Source organism: Impatiens glandulifera, chromosome 2 (assembly GCF_907164915.1).
Source record: "Impatiens glandulifera chromosome 2, dImpGla2.1, whole genome shotgun sequence".
In the NCBI taxonomy this organism is placed as follows: domain Eukaryota; kingdom Viridiplantae; phylum Streptophyta; class Magnoliopsida; order Ericales; family Balsaminaceae; genus Impatiens; species Impatiens glandulifera.
In genome coordinates, this window is record NC_061863.1 from 14,366,913 (window position 1) to 14,384,582 (window position 17,670).

Genomic DNA, 17,670 nt, shown 5'->3' on the forward strand with positions numbered 1-17,670 from the left:
TTCTTCATGGGAACTAGGAGGAGAAGATCTTCGTGATGCAACCCAATGGGTTCATCAAACCCGATGATGAAGGCAATCTATGTCTCCTTAAATGCTCTTTTTATGATTTGAAACAATCCCCAAGACAATGGTATTTGTGCTATGATGAGTTCATAATTTGTAACGATTTTGTGAAGAGCAATTTTAATAGTTGGTCTATGTCAAGTGGGTTGATGGTTGCGGGGTCTTCCTATTATTATACGTGGATGATATGTTGATCACATTGGGAAACAAGAAAGAGGTTCATAAGGCCAAGAGTTTGCTAAGGAGTGAGTTCGAGATGAAGGATATGGGACTTAAAAAGAAAATTTTGGGGATGGTGATTGAGCGAGATCGAGAGAAAGGCTCCATGTTTGTGTCTCAACGTGACTACCTCCAAAAACTGGTCACCAAAGCTCGGGTTGTCTAACACTAAAGCAATTTAAATGTCATTAACTACTCATTTCAAGCTCTCCTCAAAGATATCACCGAATACTGATGAAGAAACTGTGAGAATGATAAACACCCCATATGCGGGTGCCGTCAGGAGCCTAATGTATGCAATGGTATGTACGCGACCTAATCTTGCTCATCCATTTAGTTTTGTTAGTCTCTTTATAGTGAAACTGGGGAAAGAACATTGGGAGGCGGCGAAGTGGGTTCTCCGTTACGTTGAGAGATCCTTAGATATCAGTCTTTGTTTTAAACGGGCGGGTGTAGGTGATGATAAGTTGATGATGATTTTGTAGGTTACTTGGCCAATAGAAGGTCCTTAATGGGATACGTGTTTACCCTATTTGGATGCTCGGTAAGTTAGAAAGCACAATTACAATCCATAGTTGCCCTTTCAACAACGGAGATCGAGTATATCATTGTGACGGAGGGCGTCAAGGAGACATTTTGTTTAAAGCGTCTCGTGGGTGAATTAAGGATGAAGCACAATAAAGTGGAGTTGTTTTGCGATAACCAAAGTGCCATACATTTATCCAAGAACTTAATGTTTCACAAGTGCACAAAGCACATCGACATCCGACTTCACCACATTCGAGATGTCACAACGAGTGGAGCGATAGTTGTGGAGAAGGTTCACATATATGAGAATTTCGCAAATATGGCCACGAAGGTGGTGGCAGGAATCAAGTTTCGGAAATGTTGCGACTTGATTCACGTCACAAAGGTTGGAACATAATCAAAGAAGTATGATGAATGGTTCTAGGGTGTTCTTGGTGATGATTCTCATTCGTTTGACAATAGAACTAAAGGCAAGGTGTAAATTTTGTGAAATTAGGCCTAGGGTTTTGAGGCCCAATTTGGTGCGCCTCAATGTTATGTACAAAAAGGGGAAGAAAGATATGTGCGATTATCTGTTGAATTTAAAAAGGCATGAAATCACATAATGGTGAAGATGTCAATCAAATTGTATTGTCATATGTCAACTAAATCATCACGAGATCATATCATGGTGGAGATGTTAAAGATATCACATTATCTTTACCCTAATTATGAATTCTAAAAGTCTATTTATATACATTGTAAACGAGAAAAGAGTGAGACAAAAAAACTTAGAACAAATAGAGAGAGTTAAAGTTTGTAATCCCTATTATAACTCTATTAAATCGATTCTCCGAAAGTATGACATAAAACATTGTTGGTCCGAATCTAGATAATATTCTTGTGCCGTTATTTTCGTTCTTTCTTACTTTTACGTTATTGTTCTACATTCCACTACGGTTGTTGTTATTATTCTTCATTCTTATGGTGATAGTTTTCATCATAGTTCTCAATGAAAATATGAGAAGAACATCACAAGATTCTTCTCCGCATTTTGATGTCTTATTTACTAAAAGAAGATAGAGGACTAAGAATAGATGCCCCAATGAGAAAAGTAGAAGCAAAAGTAGATCTATTAACAATGCTAACACTGATAAAGTGTTATCATTGTGGAGAAAATAAGCATGCTAAGAAAATTGGTCAAACGTTACTAAGAGAGAATAAAAATACAAATGTTGAAGAATGAAAAATTAATTACAATGAAAAATATGATAAAGTCATTGTGGCAACTAATGATTTCTTTATTTTATTGTTTGTATGAAGTGGTGTTAATCTCATTTGCGAATAGACTAGTTCGGTGATTGGATGAATTTAATCTCTATCGATAAACTCGATGATGAAGTTTCTTGCAATACTTTTGTGACGAGAAATGGAAGTTTACTAAAGGCTCCTTCATAATGGCAAAAGACAAGATTGTTCCTCGTATATGATGTGAACAACGATTATAAAATTTTTCAGTTAATACAATTGATGATGGAGAAAACATTGAGCTTTAACACAACAAACTTTGTCATATGAGCGAGAAAGACTGATGATATTGGATAAGAAAAGTCTTCTCGTGAAGAATGGATTTTTGAAGACATGTGCTTATTGTTTAGAATAGAAGCAAACTAGATTTGTGTTCAAAATTATATTTGTTCAACTATTTTATTATCTTTGTGATTAATATATATTAATTTAATTATAATAAATATAAAAATAAAATATAACAAAACAAAAGAATAATATTAAATAATTTGTTTATTAATTAATTATATATTCTTTGTATATATATTAAAAGGTACATTCTTTAAATTTATAAAAATAATATTTTTATTATGAAAAAGAAATAAAATAATCATATTTAGTGAAAAGAATCATTAGTAAAATTAGAAAATCTTAAATTAAAATGAGATTGTGTTAATTTTGTAAACTAAAAAAAAAATTTAATATATTTCATTTTTCAAGTGAAAGGACAGAAAGTGATGATTTTGAGGATAGGAATCATAGAATTGCATCAATCACATTCCACTAGTTTTTGTAGTGTGAATTATTGACTTTATTGAACAAAGATATTTTGTATTTGTTTTATTATATCATATTTTGATGTGTTATAATTATTTGAATGGAATCCCACATTTTTTTCTCGTGCGAATTTGCTGTAGGTTAAATAAAGTTTTAGTATTATAGAATATAGACTACAAATTAATAACAATTAAAAAATATTAAAAAACATGATTCAAACTAAATATAATCAGATAATTAAATGAATTAAAATTAATCTCTAAAAACTTATTTAATAATCTAAATATTCAAATGATATTGAAAATCCAATTTTAAAGCTCTTGAGTGCAATATTTTGATGAAACAAAACTAATAATGGGCATAGTAATTTTAACAATATACAATAATAAAAACTATATGAAATCTGAATATTATATTATATTATATATATATATATATATATATAGTGATATTATAAATATGAATTTAAAATGAGATTTTGTTTTATATTTTATAGTGTTTGGAGAATGACTTATAAATTAATTAGTCTTATTTGGACAGTTACTATATAAAATGTTAACATGGTAATAGATATAATTATTATATATGTTAATAATATTATTACTTTATTATTAAAAATAGAAGAGAATACTCTATGACTAGTTTTCATTGATAGTAACGGTCCCAAAGGACAATAATGCAACTTTGAGCATCTATCATGTTTACCACTTGCAATTAAATGGCATCTTTGTCAATAATGCAACTTTGAGTAGTTATTATTTTTACAATTCACAATAAATGGTATCATCCTCACTTCGGAACTAGGATTTAAACTCTACCTAACTAAAATATTTTCATACAAATCTATATATATATAATGATGCTTAATTTTTAAAGTATCTGAATTGCCGAGTCGAGAGTCGTGGTTAATTTGGATACTTGGGTCGGATTGTGGGTTCACCCGCCTTTAAATTTAAAACGGTTAAAAATAAAATTAAAAATACTAGAGGTATATTTCGAACTTACAACCTAACAAAATAAGTACAACTCTTTAACCAACTAGGCTACAAAGACTTTATATTTTAAATTAAACATCAAATTTGATAAACGCGGGACGTTTTAATATTAATATAGGTTCAACTTTTTAACTAACTAATCTATATATATATAATGATGCTTAATTTTTAAAGTGTCCGGATTGTCGGGTCGAGAGCTGTGATTAATTTGGATACTTGGGTCGGATTGTGGTTGACTCGCCTTTAAATTTAAAACGGTTAAAAATAAAATTAAAAATGCAAGAGGTATGTTTTGAACTTGCAACATAACAAACCAAGTACAACTCTTTAACCAACTAGGCTACAAAGACTTTATATTTTATATTCAACACCAAATTTGATAAACGTGGACATTTTAATATTAATATAGGTTCATCTTTTTAACTAACTAATCTATATATATATAATGATGCTTAATTTTTAAAGTGTCCGGATTACCGGGTCGAGAGCTGTGGTTAATTTGGATACTTGGGTCGGATTGTGGGTTGACCCGCCTTTAAATTTAAAACGGTTAAAAATAAAATTAAAAATGATAGAGGTATGTTTCGAATTTGCAACCTAACAAAACAAGTACAACTCTATAACCAACTAGGCTACAAAGACATTATAATTTAAATTCAACACCAAATTTGATAAACGCGAGATGTTTTAATATTAATATAGGTTCAACTTTTTAACTAACTAATCTATGTATATATAATAATGCTTAATTTTTAAAGTGTCCGGATTGTCGGGTCGAGAGTTGTGGTTAATTTGGATACTTGGGTCGGATTGTGGGTTGACTCGCCTTTAAATTTAAAACGGTTAAAAATAAAATTAAAAATGCTAGAGGTATGTTTCGAACTTACAACCTAACAAAATAAGTATAACTCTTTAACCAACTAGGCTACAAAGACTTTATATTTTAAATTAAACACCAAATTTGATAAACGCATGACGTTTTAATATTAATATAGGTTCAACTTTTTAACTAACTAATCTACCTATCTATATATATATATATATATATATATATATATATATAATGATGCTTAATTTTTAAAGTGTCCGGATTGTCGGGTCGGGAGCTGTGATTAATTTGGATACTTGGGTCGGATTGTGGGTTGACCCGTCTTTAAATTTAAAACGGTTAAAAATAAAATTAAAAATGCTAGAGGTATGTTTCGAACTTGCAACCTAACAAAACAAGTACAACTCTTTAACCAACTAGGCTACAAAGACTTTATATTTTAAATTAAACACCAAATTTGCTAAACGCGGGACGTTTTAATATTAATATAAGTTCAACTTTTTAACTAACTAATCTATATATATATATATATAATGATACTTAATTTTTAAAGTGTCCAGATTGTCGGGTCGAGAGCTGTGGTTAATTTGGATAATTGGGTCGGATTGTGGGTTGACCCGCCTTTAAATTTAAAACGGTTAAAAATAAAATTAAAAATGCTAGAGGCATGTTTCGAACTTGCAACCTAACAAAACAAGTACAACTCTTTAACCAACTAGACTACAAAGACTTTATTTTTTAAATTCAACACCAAATTTGATAAACGCAGGACATTTTAATATTAATATAAGTTCAACTTTTTAACTAACTAATCTATATATATATATATATATATAATGATGTTGAGTAAATGGATACTTGGGTCGGATTGTGGGTTGACCCGCCTTTAAATTTAAAACGGTTAAAAATAAAATTAAAAATGCTAGAGGTATGTTTCGAACTTGCAACCTAACAAAATAAATACAACTCTTTAACCAACTAGGCTACAAAGACTTTATATTTTAAATTCAACACCAAATTTGATAAACGCGGGACGTTTTAATATTAATATAAGTTCAACTTTTTAACTAACTAATCTATATATATATATAATGATGTTGAGTAAATGGATACTTGGGTCGGATTGTGAGTTGACCCATCCATAAACTTAAAATTGTTAAAAATAAAATTAAAATGTTATCAATAATTTTTTTTCACGATTTTTTATATTATTAATCGTGAAAATGCACGGGCTAAATGCTAGTTAATATAACACAATAAATTTTTTAAATAGTCTATATAGTAAAAAATATAAATCGTTTAAATACAACGAAATAAAACATGTTAGAAAAATAAAAATATTGAAAAGAAAAAATATGAATATTAAGCCAAAGATTAAAAAATATTAACTTGTCTAAAGCTTCCAAAGATTAAAAGATTAAGGTTTTCAAGGTCATTCAATGGTAGTTTCATAAACCCAACTATTTGAAATTTAGAAAGAGATTGTAGATTCTTTCAGAAATTATTGTATTTAGTTTAATTAATTCAAATAATGAATAATTATCAATTCTTACTTAAAAAAATATAGAATATTATTTTTTTCTCTAGTTTGACATTAAAAAAGTTGTTGAATTTCAATATTCTCGGTCTATGTATTAAAAGAAAGTTATCATCGGAACATGAATAATATAAAAACGATTCATATAGACACAAATGATTATAAAATTGAAATTACACAAACTCAACAAATTTCAATCTAAACCGTCAAAATACGGTTCTCCATTTAGTATTACAAATTAGAGAGAGAAAAAAAATTTAATCTTTAAAACTAATAAAAACTATTATTGTTAAGGATATACTTTTTAATTAAATAAAATAAATTATATATAACTTAATGATAGTCAAGTTAAATTATGATTAAATAAGTTATAAATAAATTATATAGTATTGAGTTGAGTTATTTATTTAAGAATTAATAAATTATGATATTATTTAATTATAAATAAATATACAAAATAATATAATATAATAAATTAAAATTTGTTAAGTTATAAATATATTATATAATATACCTCTGAACTGATTACATAGAAAGTTCAATTATGAAGTTATTTAATTATATATTATAAAATATATTCCTATTAGGGATGGGTCCCTTCGGCCTGTAATTTTTTCAAAAAAAAAAAATCCAAAAATGCCCCTTGAGGTCTATATATTGAATTTAATAATGTAACCATTTATTCCTAAGAAATAAACACAATTTGGTGTGGAAGAATCAACATTCATCTAGCATGGAGGTAAATGTAATTTCACAAGAGAGAATTAAGCCATCTTTTCCAACCCCTCAAAATCTAAGAAACTTCAATCTTTCCCTCTTGGACCAGCTCATTCCAGCTCCTTTCGCACCACTCACCCTTTTTTACTCAAATGAAGATCTCGAAATTCTCGATAGAGTATCTTCGCTTAAAGAATCGTTATCGAATGTCTTGACCCGATTCTATCCTCTTGGTGGGAAGATTAAAGACGAGCTCACCATTGATTGTGATGACGAGGGAGCTTACTTTGCCATAGCCAAGACCAATTCAACTCTAGCCGAATTCCTTATCCGACCCAAGCTCAATCTGATGGACCGATTCCTTCCGTGCGAAACAAGTTTTAACGGGTCGGTTATTGGAGCTCGTGTGGCTAACATCCAATTGACAATCTTTAGTTGTGGTGGGATCTCTATAGGGTTTTGCATTTCACACAAGATCTTTGATGGAGCATCATTGAGCACCTTCATTCGAGAATGGGCTAACGCCACTCTTGGGTCGAAAGAACCTGTTTGCCCGAGTTTTATCGGGTCAGACATGTTCCCCGCCGAAGATTTGTGGCTTAGAGACATGTCAATCAAATCATTCGTTCCCATTTTCAAGATGGGAAGATCCGCCACTAGAAGATTCTTGTTTAAAGCCTCCGAAATAATTGCTCTCAAGACAAAGGCTACACTAAATTCAAACCCCACGCGAATCGAGGCCGTCTCGGCTTTCCTATGGAAATGTGCCTCGACGGCATCGAGAACACGTAAAGGGTTCTCGAGTCCGTCTGTTCAAACCCACGTCGTGAACTTGAGAAGGAGGTTTGAACCGCCTTTACATGAACATACTATCGGTAATCTCATATGGTTTTCAAGCGTGAAGTTATCGTCTCCAAGCGAAATGGGACTACACGAATTGGCTTGCCAAACAAGGAAAGGCATTCGAGAGATAAACGGGTTCACAAAGAATTTGGTAAGAAGCAATGAAAGGAGGGGTGCGATAATTGAGTCTTTAACTAAGACGAAAGATGTTGGAGATGGGGCGAATTACTACGGGTTCACTAGTTGGTGTAATTTTGGGTTCTATGAAGCCGATTTTGGATGGGGAAAGCCTATTTGGGTTAACACAGTTGGTTCAGAGTGTCCAGTCTTTATAAACCTGGTTGTTTTGATGGATACGAGAGATGGTGAAGGAATAGAGGCATGGGTGACCTTAGATGAAGAAGAAATGGCTTTGTTAGAGACCAATGATGAGCTTTTGACTTTTGCATCCTTAGATCCAAGCCCCCTTCAAGCTACAAAGACAAAGCAATAATATCTAATAATCTTATCTTCACAGAATAGTAAGTTGAATGTTTTAGGCCATAATTTGTTTAGTCTCGTATAATAATATCAAAATATTGTTTTTTTATTATTATTATATATTAATTTTATATAAATATATTTATCTTATACCATATATATTGATTTTTTTCACACTAATCATATAAAATATATATTATATCATCAATAATTTTATATATAAATATATATATATAATAATACTTTAATATATATATAATTTTTATAAATATAATAATTCATTTCTCTTTTCTAATTATTTTCTCTCTCATTATAATTATAATTATAATTATAATTAAATATATATATTCTTAAAAAAATATATATAAACAAAGTTTTTATAAAAACATTACCTTTTATATAAGAAAATTTAATGAAATAACCATAAAAATAGACTTAAATGCGTGGGTCAATTAAATTGTGCAAATGACAACTTCAAAATATTTTGAAGAAATTTCTCTTTAGCGAAACGCGAAGGGCGGGATCGTCACGCGAATGAAAAGTTTGTGAAAAGTTCAAAATATTTTTGCAGAATCGTCACTCGAAGGGCAGGATCGCCACACGAAGGGGCATGATCGTCACGCGAAGGACATGATGGTCACACGAAAGGCAGAATCGTCACGCGAAGGGCAAGATCGTCACACGAAGGACACGAACGTCACGCGAAGGAAACGATCATTCTGAACTTTTCACAGGCTTTCCTTCGCGAGAGGATCCCGCCCTTCGCGTTACGCGATCAGGGTAATTTCGTCAGAATATTTTGAAGTGGTCATTTGCGCAATTAAATTTATATACTGATCACCAGCGTATTTACAGACATTTTTAGGGTCATTTCATTAAATTTCCCTTTATATATATATTATTATTTATCATTATTAATTATATATATATATATATATATTATTATTTATCATCATCAATTTTATATAAATATTATATATATATATATGATAACTCATTTATCTCTCCTAATTATTTTCTTTCTCGTTATAGTTATAGTTATAGTTATAATTATAATTATAATTATAATTATAATTATAATTATATATATATATATATATTTCTTCTAATTATTTTCTTTCTCGTTATAGTTATAGTTATAATTATAATTATAATTATAATTATAATTATATATATATATATATATATATTTCTTAGTAATCACAGAATATATATATTTTCGTATTAATAATATATATATATAATATTTGTTTTATGAGTATAAATATGTGTTCTTTAATATAAAGATTATAATATTACATATTTATTTATTTATATATATAATATTTATAAATATTAATAAGACTATATTTATATATAAATAGATAATATTTTTATAAATGTACTTACCTTATAAAATCAATAATAATAATTAAAAAAAATTATTTATTTATTTATTTATTCTCTCATTAATTATATATATATATATATAATTTATTATATCTCCTAATTAATTTATTTCTATAATTATATATATTCTCTTCCATTATTCTTTTTATATAAATATATTTTATCTTCTATCATATATTATTTTTTTCTTTAATCATATAAAATATATATATAATAACACTATATATAAAAGAAATTATAAAAATAAAGTTACCTTATATGTTATATTATTTTTATCATTAATTTTATATAAATAAATATTATTTTTTATTATATATTTTTCTGTCATTATATATATATATATATATATAATATTTGCAAATTAGTAATAAATATTAAATAATATATATATATATATAAGATTATAAAATTATTTCTAACAATCTTAATCTTAAGTGATCTAACGGTTAAGGTGTTCACATTTCATGTTAAGACTAGAGTTCATATCCTAAAAATGTGAATTTAAAAGTGAGTATTATAAATATTTGAGATATCGATGTTAAAGAATATATGGTAGCACAATTTTAAAATAATGTATAATTGGAGTGTGAAAGTGTGAAGTCGGAATTAGTGATTGGTTTGGCGAGCATTTGAAATTGTGGGGGTAATGAAATGGAGGCCTAGTGGTGTTGGTTTGTCGGCCTAGGGAATAAAGAGACATATAAAAAAGTGTGAGTCATAAGATGATGGTCAATTTGGTGGTTAGTAGGTTGTTTGGCAAAGGATAAAAGGTATGTGATCAATTGAGATTGGTTGTTGATTTGTTAAAGTGAAAGTAAAAGAGGTCGACTAAGATTGGTGGGTGATTTGCTGATTAGATAAAGAGTATGAGGGGATAAAGAGGCATATAAAAAAATGTGAGTCACAAGATGATATATGGTCAATTGGGGGATTAATGGTTGGTTTGACGGGGATAAGAGGTGTGATTGATTGATGAAGATTTATTGTTAACTCGAAATATGGCAATCCTTAATCACCCTCCAACTCAATGCAATCTTGCAATTTAGTCCAAAGAATTGTGTAAACCCAGGAATCCTGTAGCTTAGCACGTGTGGGTACACGTGGAAATATTTCCAGAGTGGCTCGAGGTTCGATGGTTTCAACCTTGGTTTGTGTTACAAGCATATTTATAAAATAAAACATTATTTTTAAAAAAAATTGATAGTACCTGGAAGCTTTTAAAATCAATTATGTAAAATAATTAATTTTATTCAAATTTTAATAATTGGGAAGATTTGATGTAATCAAATGACGATTTGATTTTTATGAAATCCGATTTAAATTAATTGAACATACATAATTTAAGAAAATATTATTTATTTGAATACGGAGTTGCCAAATGATTTTAGAAAAATCAATCAAGAAAGGTATGCGTATACAAACGTATTTTGCACTAGAGTTTCGTTTTAGGTTCGAAGTTTGGTGATACTCAGGAAAGGGCTTTCGCGCTATGTCCTCCGTACCCATTTTAAAAACAGTCTCTACTTATAAAATTGGATTTTTGAAAATCGGTTGTATAACATTTGAGTCTTAACCGTTTATTCTTCTGGTCCTAGTCATCCTTCTAGGTTTAACATTAATAAAAGTATTGAAACGTCAATATTTAAATGTTGGTACATATCGCGGATGATAGGTAGGGTGGAAAATACCTGAAGAATGTTAGTCATTTTTAAAGGCATTAGGGTTTAGAAATAAACACCAAACAAGCCTTTGGCAAAATATTTTTGGTGGAAAACTTTTCAAAATATTTTAAAAGCATTTTCTATTCTTTTGGGATTTTTAGAAAATAGTTTGGGGGTCCAAAATTAAAAAAATAATTTCGGGTTTTGAAAAGTGGAACCAAACAAATCTTAGGACCAGAGTCCTAGGCCTTGGTTCATTTTAATCGGTCGAGGTCAAAAGACTTTCGGTCTAGGTTTGGGATCCTCGATCTAAGTGCTAGGGTCCCTCGGTTTGGAGGTTAAGAACTCTCGGTCCTTGGCTGAGATTGTCGGTCTAAGTGTAAAAACCTATCAGTCTGGGATTGGTTTTAGGATAGCTTTTTCGATTTGGGTGTATAGACTCATAGGTTCTAGGTTAGCTCGGGACTAAGATCATCGGTCCTTGGTCAATAGGGTTCTCAATCCTATGTTAGGTTTACCGGTCTGGGTGTATAAACTCATCGGTCATAAGTTAAGGGATCATTGGTCTTATGTTAAGTCTATTGGTCCTAGGTTACGATGGTCATCGGTCCTAGGTTAAGTTTATCGATTCTAGTTTAGAAACATCGGTCCTAGGTGAAAAGGCTACTCAGTCCTAGGTTAGAAATATCGGTCCTAGGTTAAGTTCCTCGGTCCTGGATAAAAATATTCGGTGTCAAGAACACTGGTCCTACTCTACGGTCCTAGCTTAAGAACATCGGTCCGACTCCACGGTCCTAATGAAATCTTCGGTCGGACTCCACGGTCCTAGGCTAATATTCTTATTTTTGGTTTCTCGGTCCGGACCGAGGATCCTTGGTCGGATGCTAAAAGCCTCGGTCTTCAAGAAAATCAAGGTTCAATTTTTTTAATTAGTTTTTTTTAGAACTGATTCTTTGATCCATGAGCTTGGGTAGCTTCATAAAGCTCCCACGAACATGTTAATCATCATTTCAAGGTATCAATCGACTTGAATGATGATCAATTTATTCAAAATAGTTTGTGATCAAAATTTTGATTTTTGATTTAAAAGTTGTTTTGAAGTTAAATGAATTATCCAATAGCTTCCTTATATCACATATACTTTATTGGTACCAAAACAAGAACAATGGTTGTTCGTTTTGACCAATTAAAAAATCAAAATTACTATTATTTTTAAAATTGTTCATTCTGATCAAACATGATCGGGATGGATTAAACATGATCCAAACAATTTTCCAACATGTTTACAATCATGTTGGGAGGCTTTCTAGGCTTTGATTCGGTCGAATTAACCCAAGCATAGAAAGCCCAATTTTTTTTTTGAATTTTAAATTTGGGTTTTTGTTATTTAGATCGATTGATCGTCTTTATCCTATCCAGATAGTTTATAAATAATTTATGGATGAATTCTCAGCCATAAATTCACATGAACAGCAAGCCTACAAGCTTTTCTAATTTTAAATATAAAAATTTTAAATTCAAATTGTAAATATGAATTAGAAGGTGATTGGAACCTTAACAATGATTAGAGAACACTTAGTGGTCCTTATGGAAACTTTCTGGATGCACATATCCAAGCTTTAAGGCCTTAAACATAAAATTTGAAAAATCTGAAGCTTTGAAGTTTTAATGGCGGATTTTGATTTTCTTCAATTTAAGGGTTCTATGTTGGTAGGTTGGCTTTGGAATGAGCTGAGGGGGGTATTTATACTCATCCTATGTCGGTTGGGGAAGCCTAGTGGGTTGAATCAATCAAAAGCCATTAATGGCTTTTGACTGTTCTTGGCTTGTAGTCGTCGGAATATGTCGTGACAAGGCCTACTCTTGTAGGGTAAATGATCACCATCGTAGGGTGATCATTTCAAGCTTTAAATGAGTTGATTTGGTGGAACAACGAGGGAGTTCCAAAAATCCAAACTCAACACGGCTTCTTCATGTTTATCTAGAGGCATCGCGATGAAGAAGATGATCGGAGCCAAAAACGACAACGTTTCGTCTGTTTTTGGCGTTCTATTGGCATTACGTCAGTCAATGGCGTTCCGTTAGCGTCCTCGCTAACGGGGCGTTAGCCGTTTTGCTGCGGCCTGGGCGCACGTCGCTTTGGTTACAACTGGCTACGCGGTTGCTTCCTTGGCGTTGGATGAAAATCCAGCGCTGATCCGATGGTCATGGCGTGTGCTGCAATCGATTCTGTTGATTTCAGCCACATAGGATCACGGTTTTTTTTTTTTAAATCTTAAGAGTTTGTTTGAAATTGATTTTTTTTCTACCCTTTTGGCTTTAGTTTTGATATTTTCAAATACACAAAATATTAATATAAATATGGAAAATATTTTATTAATTAATTTTATTTTTTATATTTTTAGAATTTAAATAAATCATTCTTTTAGGTGAATTGGATACAAAATTCACTCTAAATTATTTATTTTTGTCCTTTAATTAATTAGTTTTAGATAATGAATACAACATTTATCTTAAATAATTTTATTTTGACCATTTTTCTTAATTAATTAGACTTTTGTCATGGAGTTAATTATTTTGACTTTATTTATTCAAAAATAAGTTAAAATAAATATTTTAATATTATACATTGGGATGTAGATTTTTAGTGCTTACAGATTGCCTTGTCATCATGTCGATAGTGTTGTCATCGGTAAACACTTTTTTGATAAGACTTGTTGTGCACCATTCTTTCCTCCATCCATGACCAAGGATATATATTCACCAAGGTCATTCTCCTCCCCAACATTAGAAGAAATCTCAATGGTCCTATAAAAATTCTCCCTTGGTAGTAGGGACGGATCTATGTAGGGACTCGGGTGGGCTGAAGTCTATTCCGAATATATATATATATATATTAAAAGTTACCCCTAATTTCTTGAAATTTTTAATATAATTCACTGTTTGTTTATTTAATTTTTAAAAAAATTATAAAACTTATCTTTATCCATTCGTTTTATCCAAAAAAAAATTGTTATTTTTTTAATCACACCCCAAAATATTTTCAAGCCATCAATCTCTAAATCATGGATCCGTCCTGTCGTCCTGCTTGGTAGTGTGCATTTTTGACATATCTCTACCCTTGAGTTGTGATTCCTCTTCAATCACTATTTGTGTCACCATTTTTGTGTGTGCTCCAACTTTGTCAAACTACTTATCTTGACTTAGCATAACATTATCTCCTCTAGCCAAACACTGTAACTTTTGACATTCTCTAAAATCTAATAAAGAAAATTTTATTAGATTGTGGTGGGCTCTAGCCCAAGGTAACTTTTTAAAATTATATATATGTTTTAATTTATAACTATTTCTCCAAATGGTGTTCTCTGTAAACTATGTATGAAAGGTCAGGTCAGGTCAGGTCAGTGATTAAACTTTTGGCCTCCACTTAATTTTACAAAAAAAAATAAATAATTTTCTTTATATTTTAAAATATAATAATAATTAATCATATAAATACTGATATTATTATTTTAAATTAAACATATCTAATTTCAAATATATTTTCATTAAAATTTTATTTTATATAAACAATATTTTATAATATACAAATATTTATAATAATTCATAAATTTTATTTAATATATAAATAAATTTTATTTAAATAATTATATAATTTAAAGTATAAAAAATTATTTATAAAATAATGTAAATTATATAATAGTATTTTTTAAATTAAATTTATTTATATGATAATTATATATTATATATTATTATTTTTTAATTTTAATATAATTAATAATACAAATTACTTAAAGATAAAGATTAAAATAATAATTTATATAAATATAAGGATAAAATAATTTTATATATTTCTTAATTTTAAATTATTTCAAAAATTTATAAAAAATATAAATTATATTCAGAAAAAGTTAAAACAGTTATATTAATTTGGTTCGGTTATTTAAATAAATAAATTGATATATTATTTATTCTTTCAAAATGGTTTATATTAATATTATATAATTATTTTATTGGGTGTCTACTGACTTGATAATATGTTTTTTTTAATAATTTTGTATTTTTTTTCTTATTTTCATGTTTTATTTTTTTAATATTATTACAAAATTACTTTAATATTTTCTTTATTTATATAGTTAGTTTTAATTCAAACCTAATTAATTTAACTTCACATATTTTTTTAATATAATTTTTCTTTAACTAAATAATATTAAATGTATAGATTTCTGTTTGATAAATATGTCTACTTATTATTATCCGTAACAGTGTAATACATATGATCTTTACATCCTGGGAAAAACATTTCTGAAATCGTCCTTGCTTGCTTGCAAGCCTTAAATGCCAAAATATTGATGTATATTGAGTGACAATTGTAGATAATAATTAAAAATAATTGTGAGTTACCTTGTAGAGAATACATATTTTTTTCTTTACTACTTCCATAACATTTTCTAGTATGCTTCTTTAGATTTAGGTAGCTTCTTTTGAAGTGTCATTTCTCTTAATACTATAAGTACTTTACATTTTCTTTAGTATTCAACCAGATTTAGAACTCTTACTACTTTGCATTCTTTCTCATGATGTTATTTACCTCTTCAAAATATGCTTTCCCCATTGTCTTCTTTTCCACAACCGTGCTTTTGATTTGTTCCATGAAAACCGAGTATCTCGTACTTCTTCCATAGTTATTCATACCAACAAGAATTCAACTCAACAACTTTTGGAAACCCTCTAAGGATCATCCAAATTCTTCAGCTTCCTCTCCTCTCAAACATCCTCGCTCTAATACCATTTGTTGGGATAATAGAAGATAAAATATCCATTGATACCAGAACAACAACACCAAATAATTGCGGAAACAAAAAAAAACATTAAAAGAACGCATACACAAGATTTATAGTGGTTCGGCTAAGACATGCCTACAACTACTATCGAAGCACAAAAGACTCTCAATTTTAGTAATTTATTGTAACTTATTGTCAAATATTCTCCAGCCCATTATTCAATGTGCGAATTTTCTATGCACATTATTTTGTCATTTTTCATTTTTACGCATTCATAAATGTCAAACTTTCGATGTTTAAACTGTGCTTCATACCATCATTCCTTCAAGATTATCCAAAGCTTCGTGATTGTGCTCTTTTAAACACTTCTAGTGAAAACAGCACAACCTCTTAGGACAAGGGAAACAACACTTACAGTTACTAAAAGCGACTTATATGTCAATGCATATTAAGTACAGTTACTACAACAAAACATACCTTCTGCGACTTATATGTCAATGCATATTAAGCGTAGGTAAAAATTAAAAAAAAAATAGTTGTCAACCTTTATACCTCCTCAACCCCCTTTAATTTTTTATATATATACAAACTTTGTTTAAATCTTTATAATTTAACTATTCTAAATTTTAATATTTTTTATATTTTATTTTTAAACTATATAAATATTTTATTTCACTATTTTAATTTTTTTAAATTAAATTTAACTTAAAGTTTTATTATTATTTTTTATATAATATAATTTTTAAAGTTTTATAGTATTATTAATTTTTTTATTAACATTATATTCTATTTAAGAAAAAATAATTAAGTTATATTTTTTTTAATTAGGAATTAGTCTTTTCTCATTAGTTTTCGTGTAGAAAGACCAATTTAATTTTTGGTTTACTATTTTTAAGTAATTACCTAAATTTTAATATCTTTTCTAAACTTTTGTTTTGCTATGGTTTAAATTGTAGTTTTGATTATTTGTTTTTTAAATAAATAGAATTGATTAAAATATTATTAATGTAAATATTAAATTTGAAATGTTTTTTTCTAAATGTTTTTTAAATATGTTAGGTAATGTGATTTTTATTTATTTAATTTAATATAAATTTATTATTTAAATATAAATTATATTTTAAAGCGGTAATTTCTTCTACAAATGAGTTTAAAATTTTATTTCATATATTTAATTTTCTTAATGCTATGCAATTACATGAAATATTTTTTAATTAAGCTTTATACTTAAGATTAATTATATATATGTGCTTGCAATATTTTTTACATGTATAATTTAAAACCTATATTATTTAATTTTAATTTGAAAACAAATCTCTGTACACTTAATTATTATAATAAATTTCTAAATTATTTCTAATTAAATTTTTATATTATAAAATTATTAATATTTAAAATATAAAATTTTGAAAACAATATTAATAAATATTATAAATTTAAAATTGAGACTTTTATTATATTTATTAAACCAAAATTAACTATTTTCAAATTATTAATTTAAATAATATTTAATTTTCATTTTATAATAGGTTTTAAAATTTTAAAACTTAACTTATAAAACATTATATTTTTATTAAATATT

General features: G+C 28.4%; 1 protein-coding gene across 1 annotated transcript; it reads left to right on the forward strand.

The window, feature by feature from the left end:
- Positions 1-6,891: 6,891 nt before the first annotated feature.
- On the forward strand, positions 6,892-8,288 carry LOC124927188 ((13S,14R)-1,13-dihydroxy-N-methylcanadine 13-O-acetyltransferase AT1-like). The gene has a single exon (XM_047467558.1). It carries the CDS (start codon positions 6,948-6,950, stop codon positions 8,265-8,267), a length of 1,320 nt encoding a protein of 439 aa, XP_047323514.1. The 5' UTR covers positions 6,892-6,947; the 3' UTR covers positions 8,268-8,288.
- Positions 8,289-17,670: the final 9,382 nt, after the last annotated feature.

What these genes read in the sequence shown, in the direction of transcription:
- LOC124927188 (XM_047467558.1), top strand. Translation starts at nt 6,948, where the DNA reads ATGGAGGTAAATGTAATTTCACAAGAGAGAATTAAGCCATCTTTTCCA.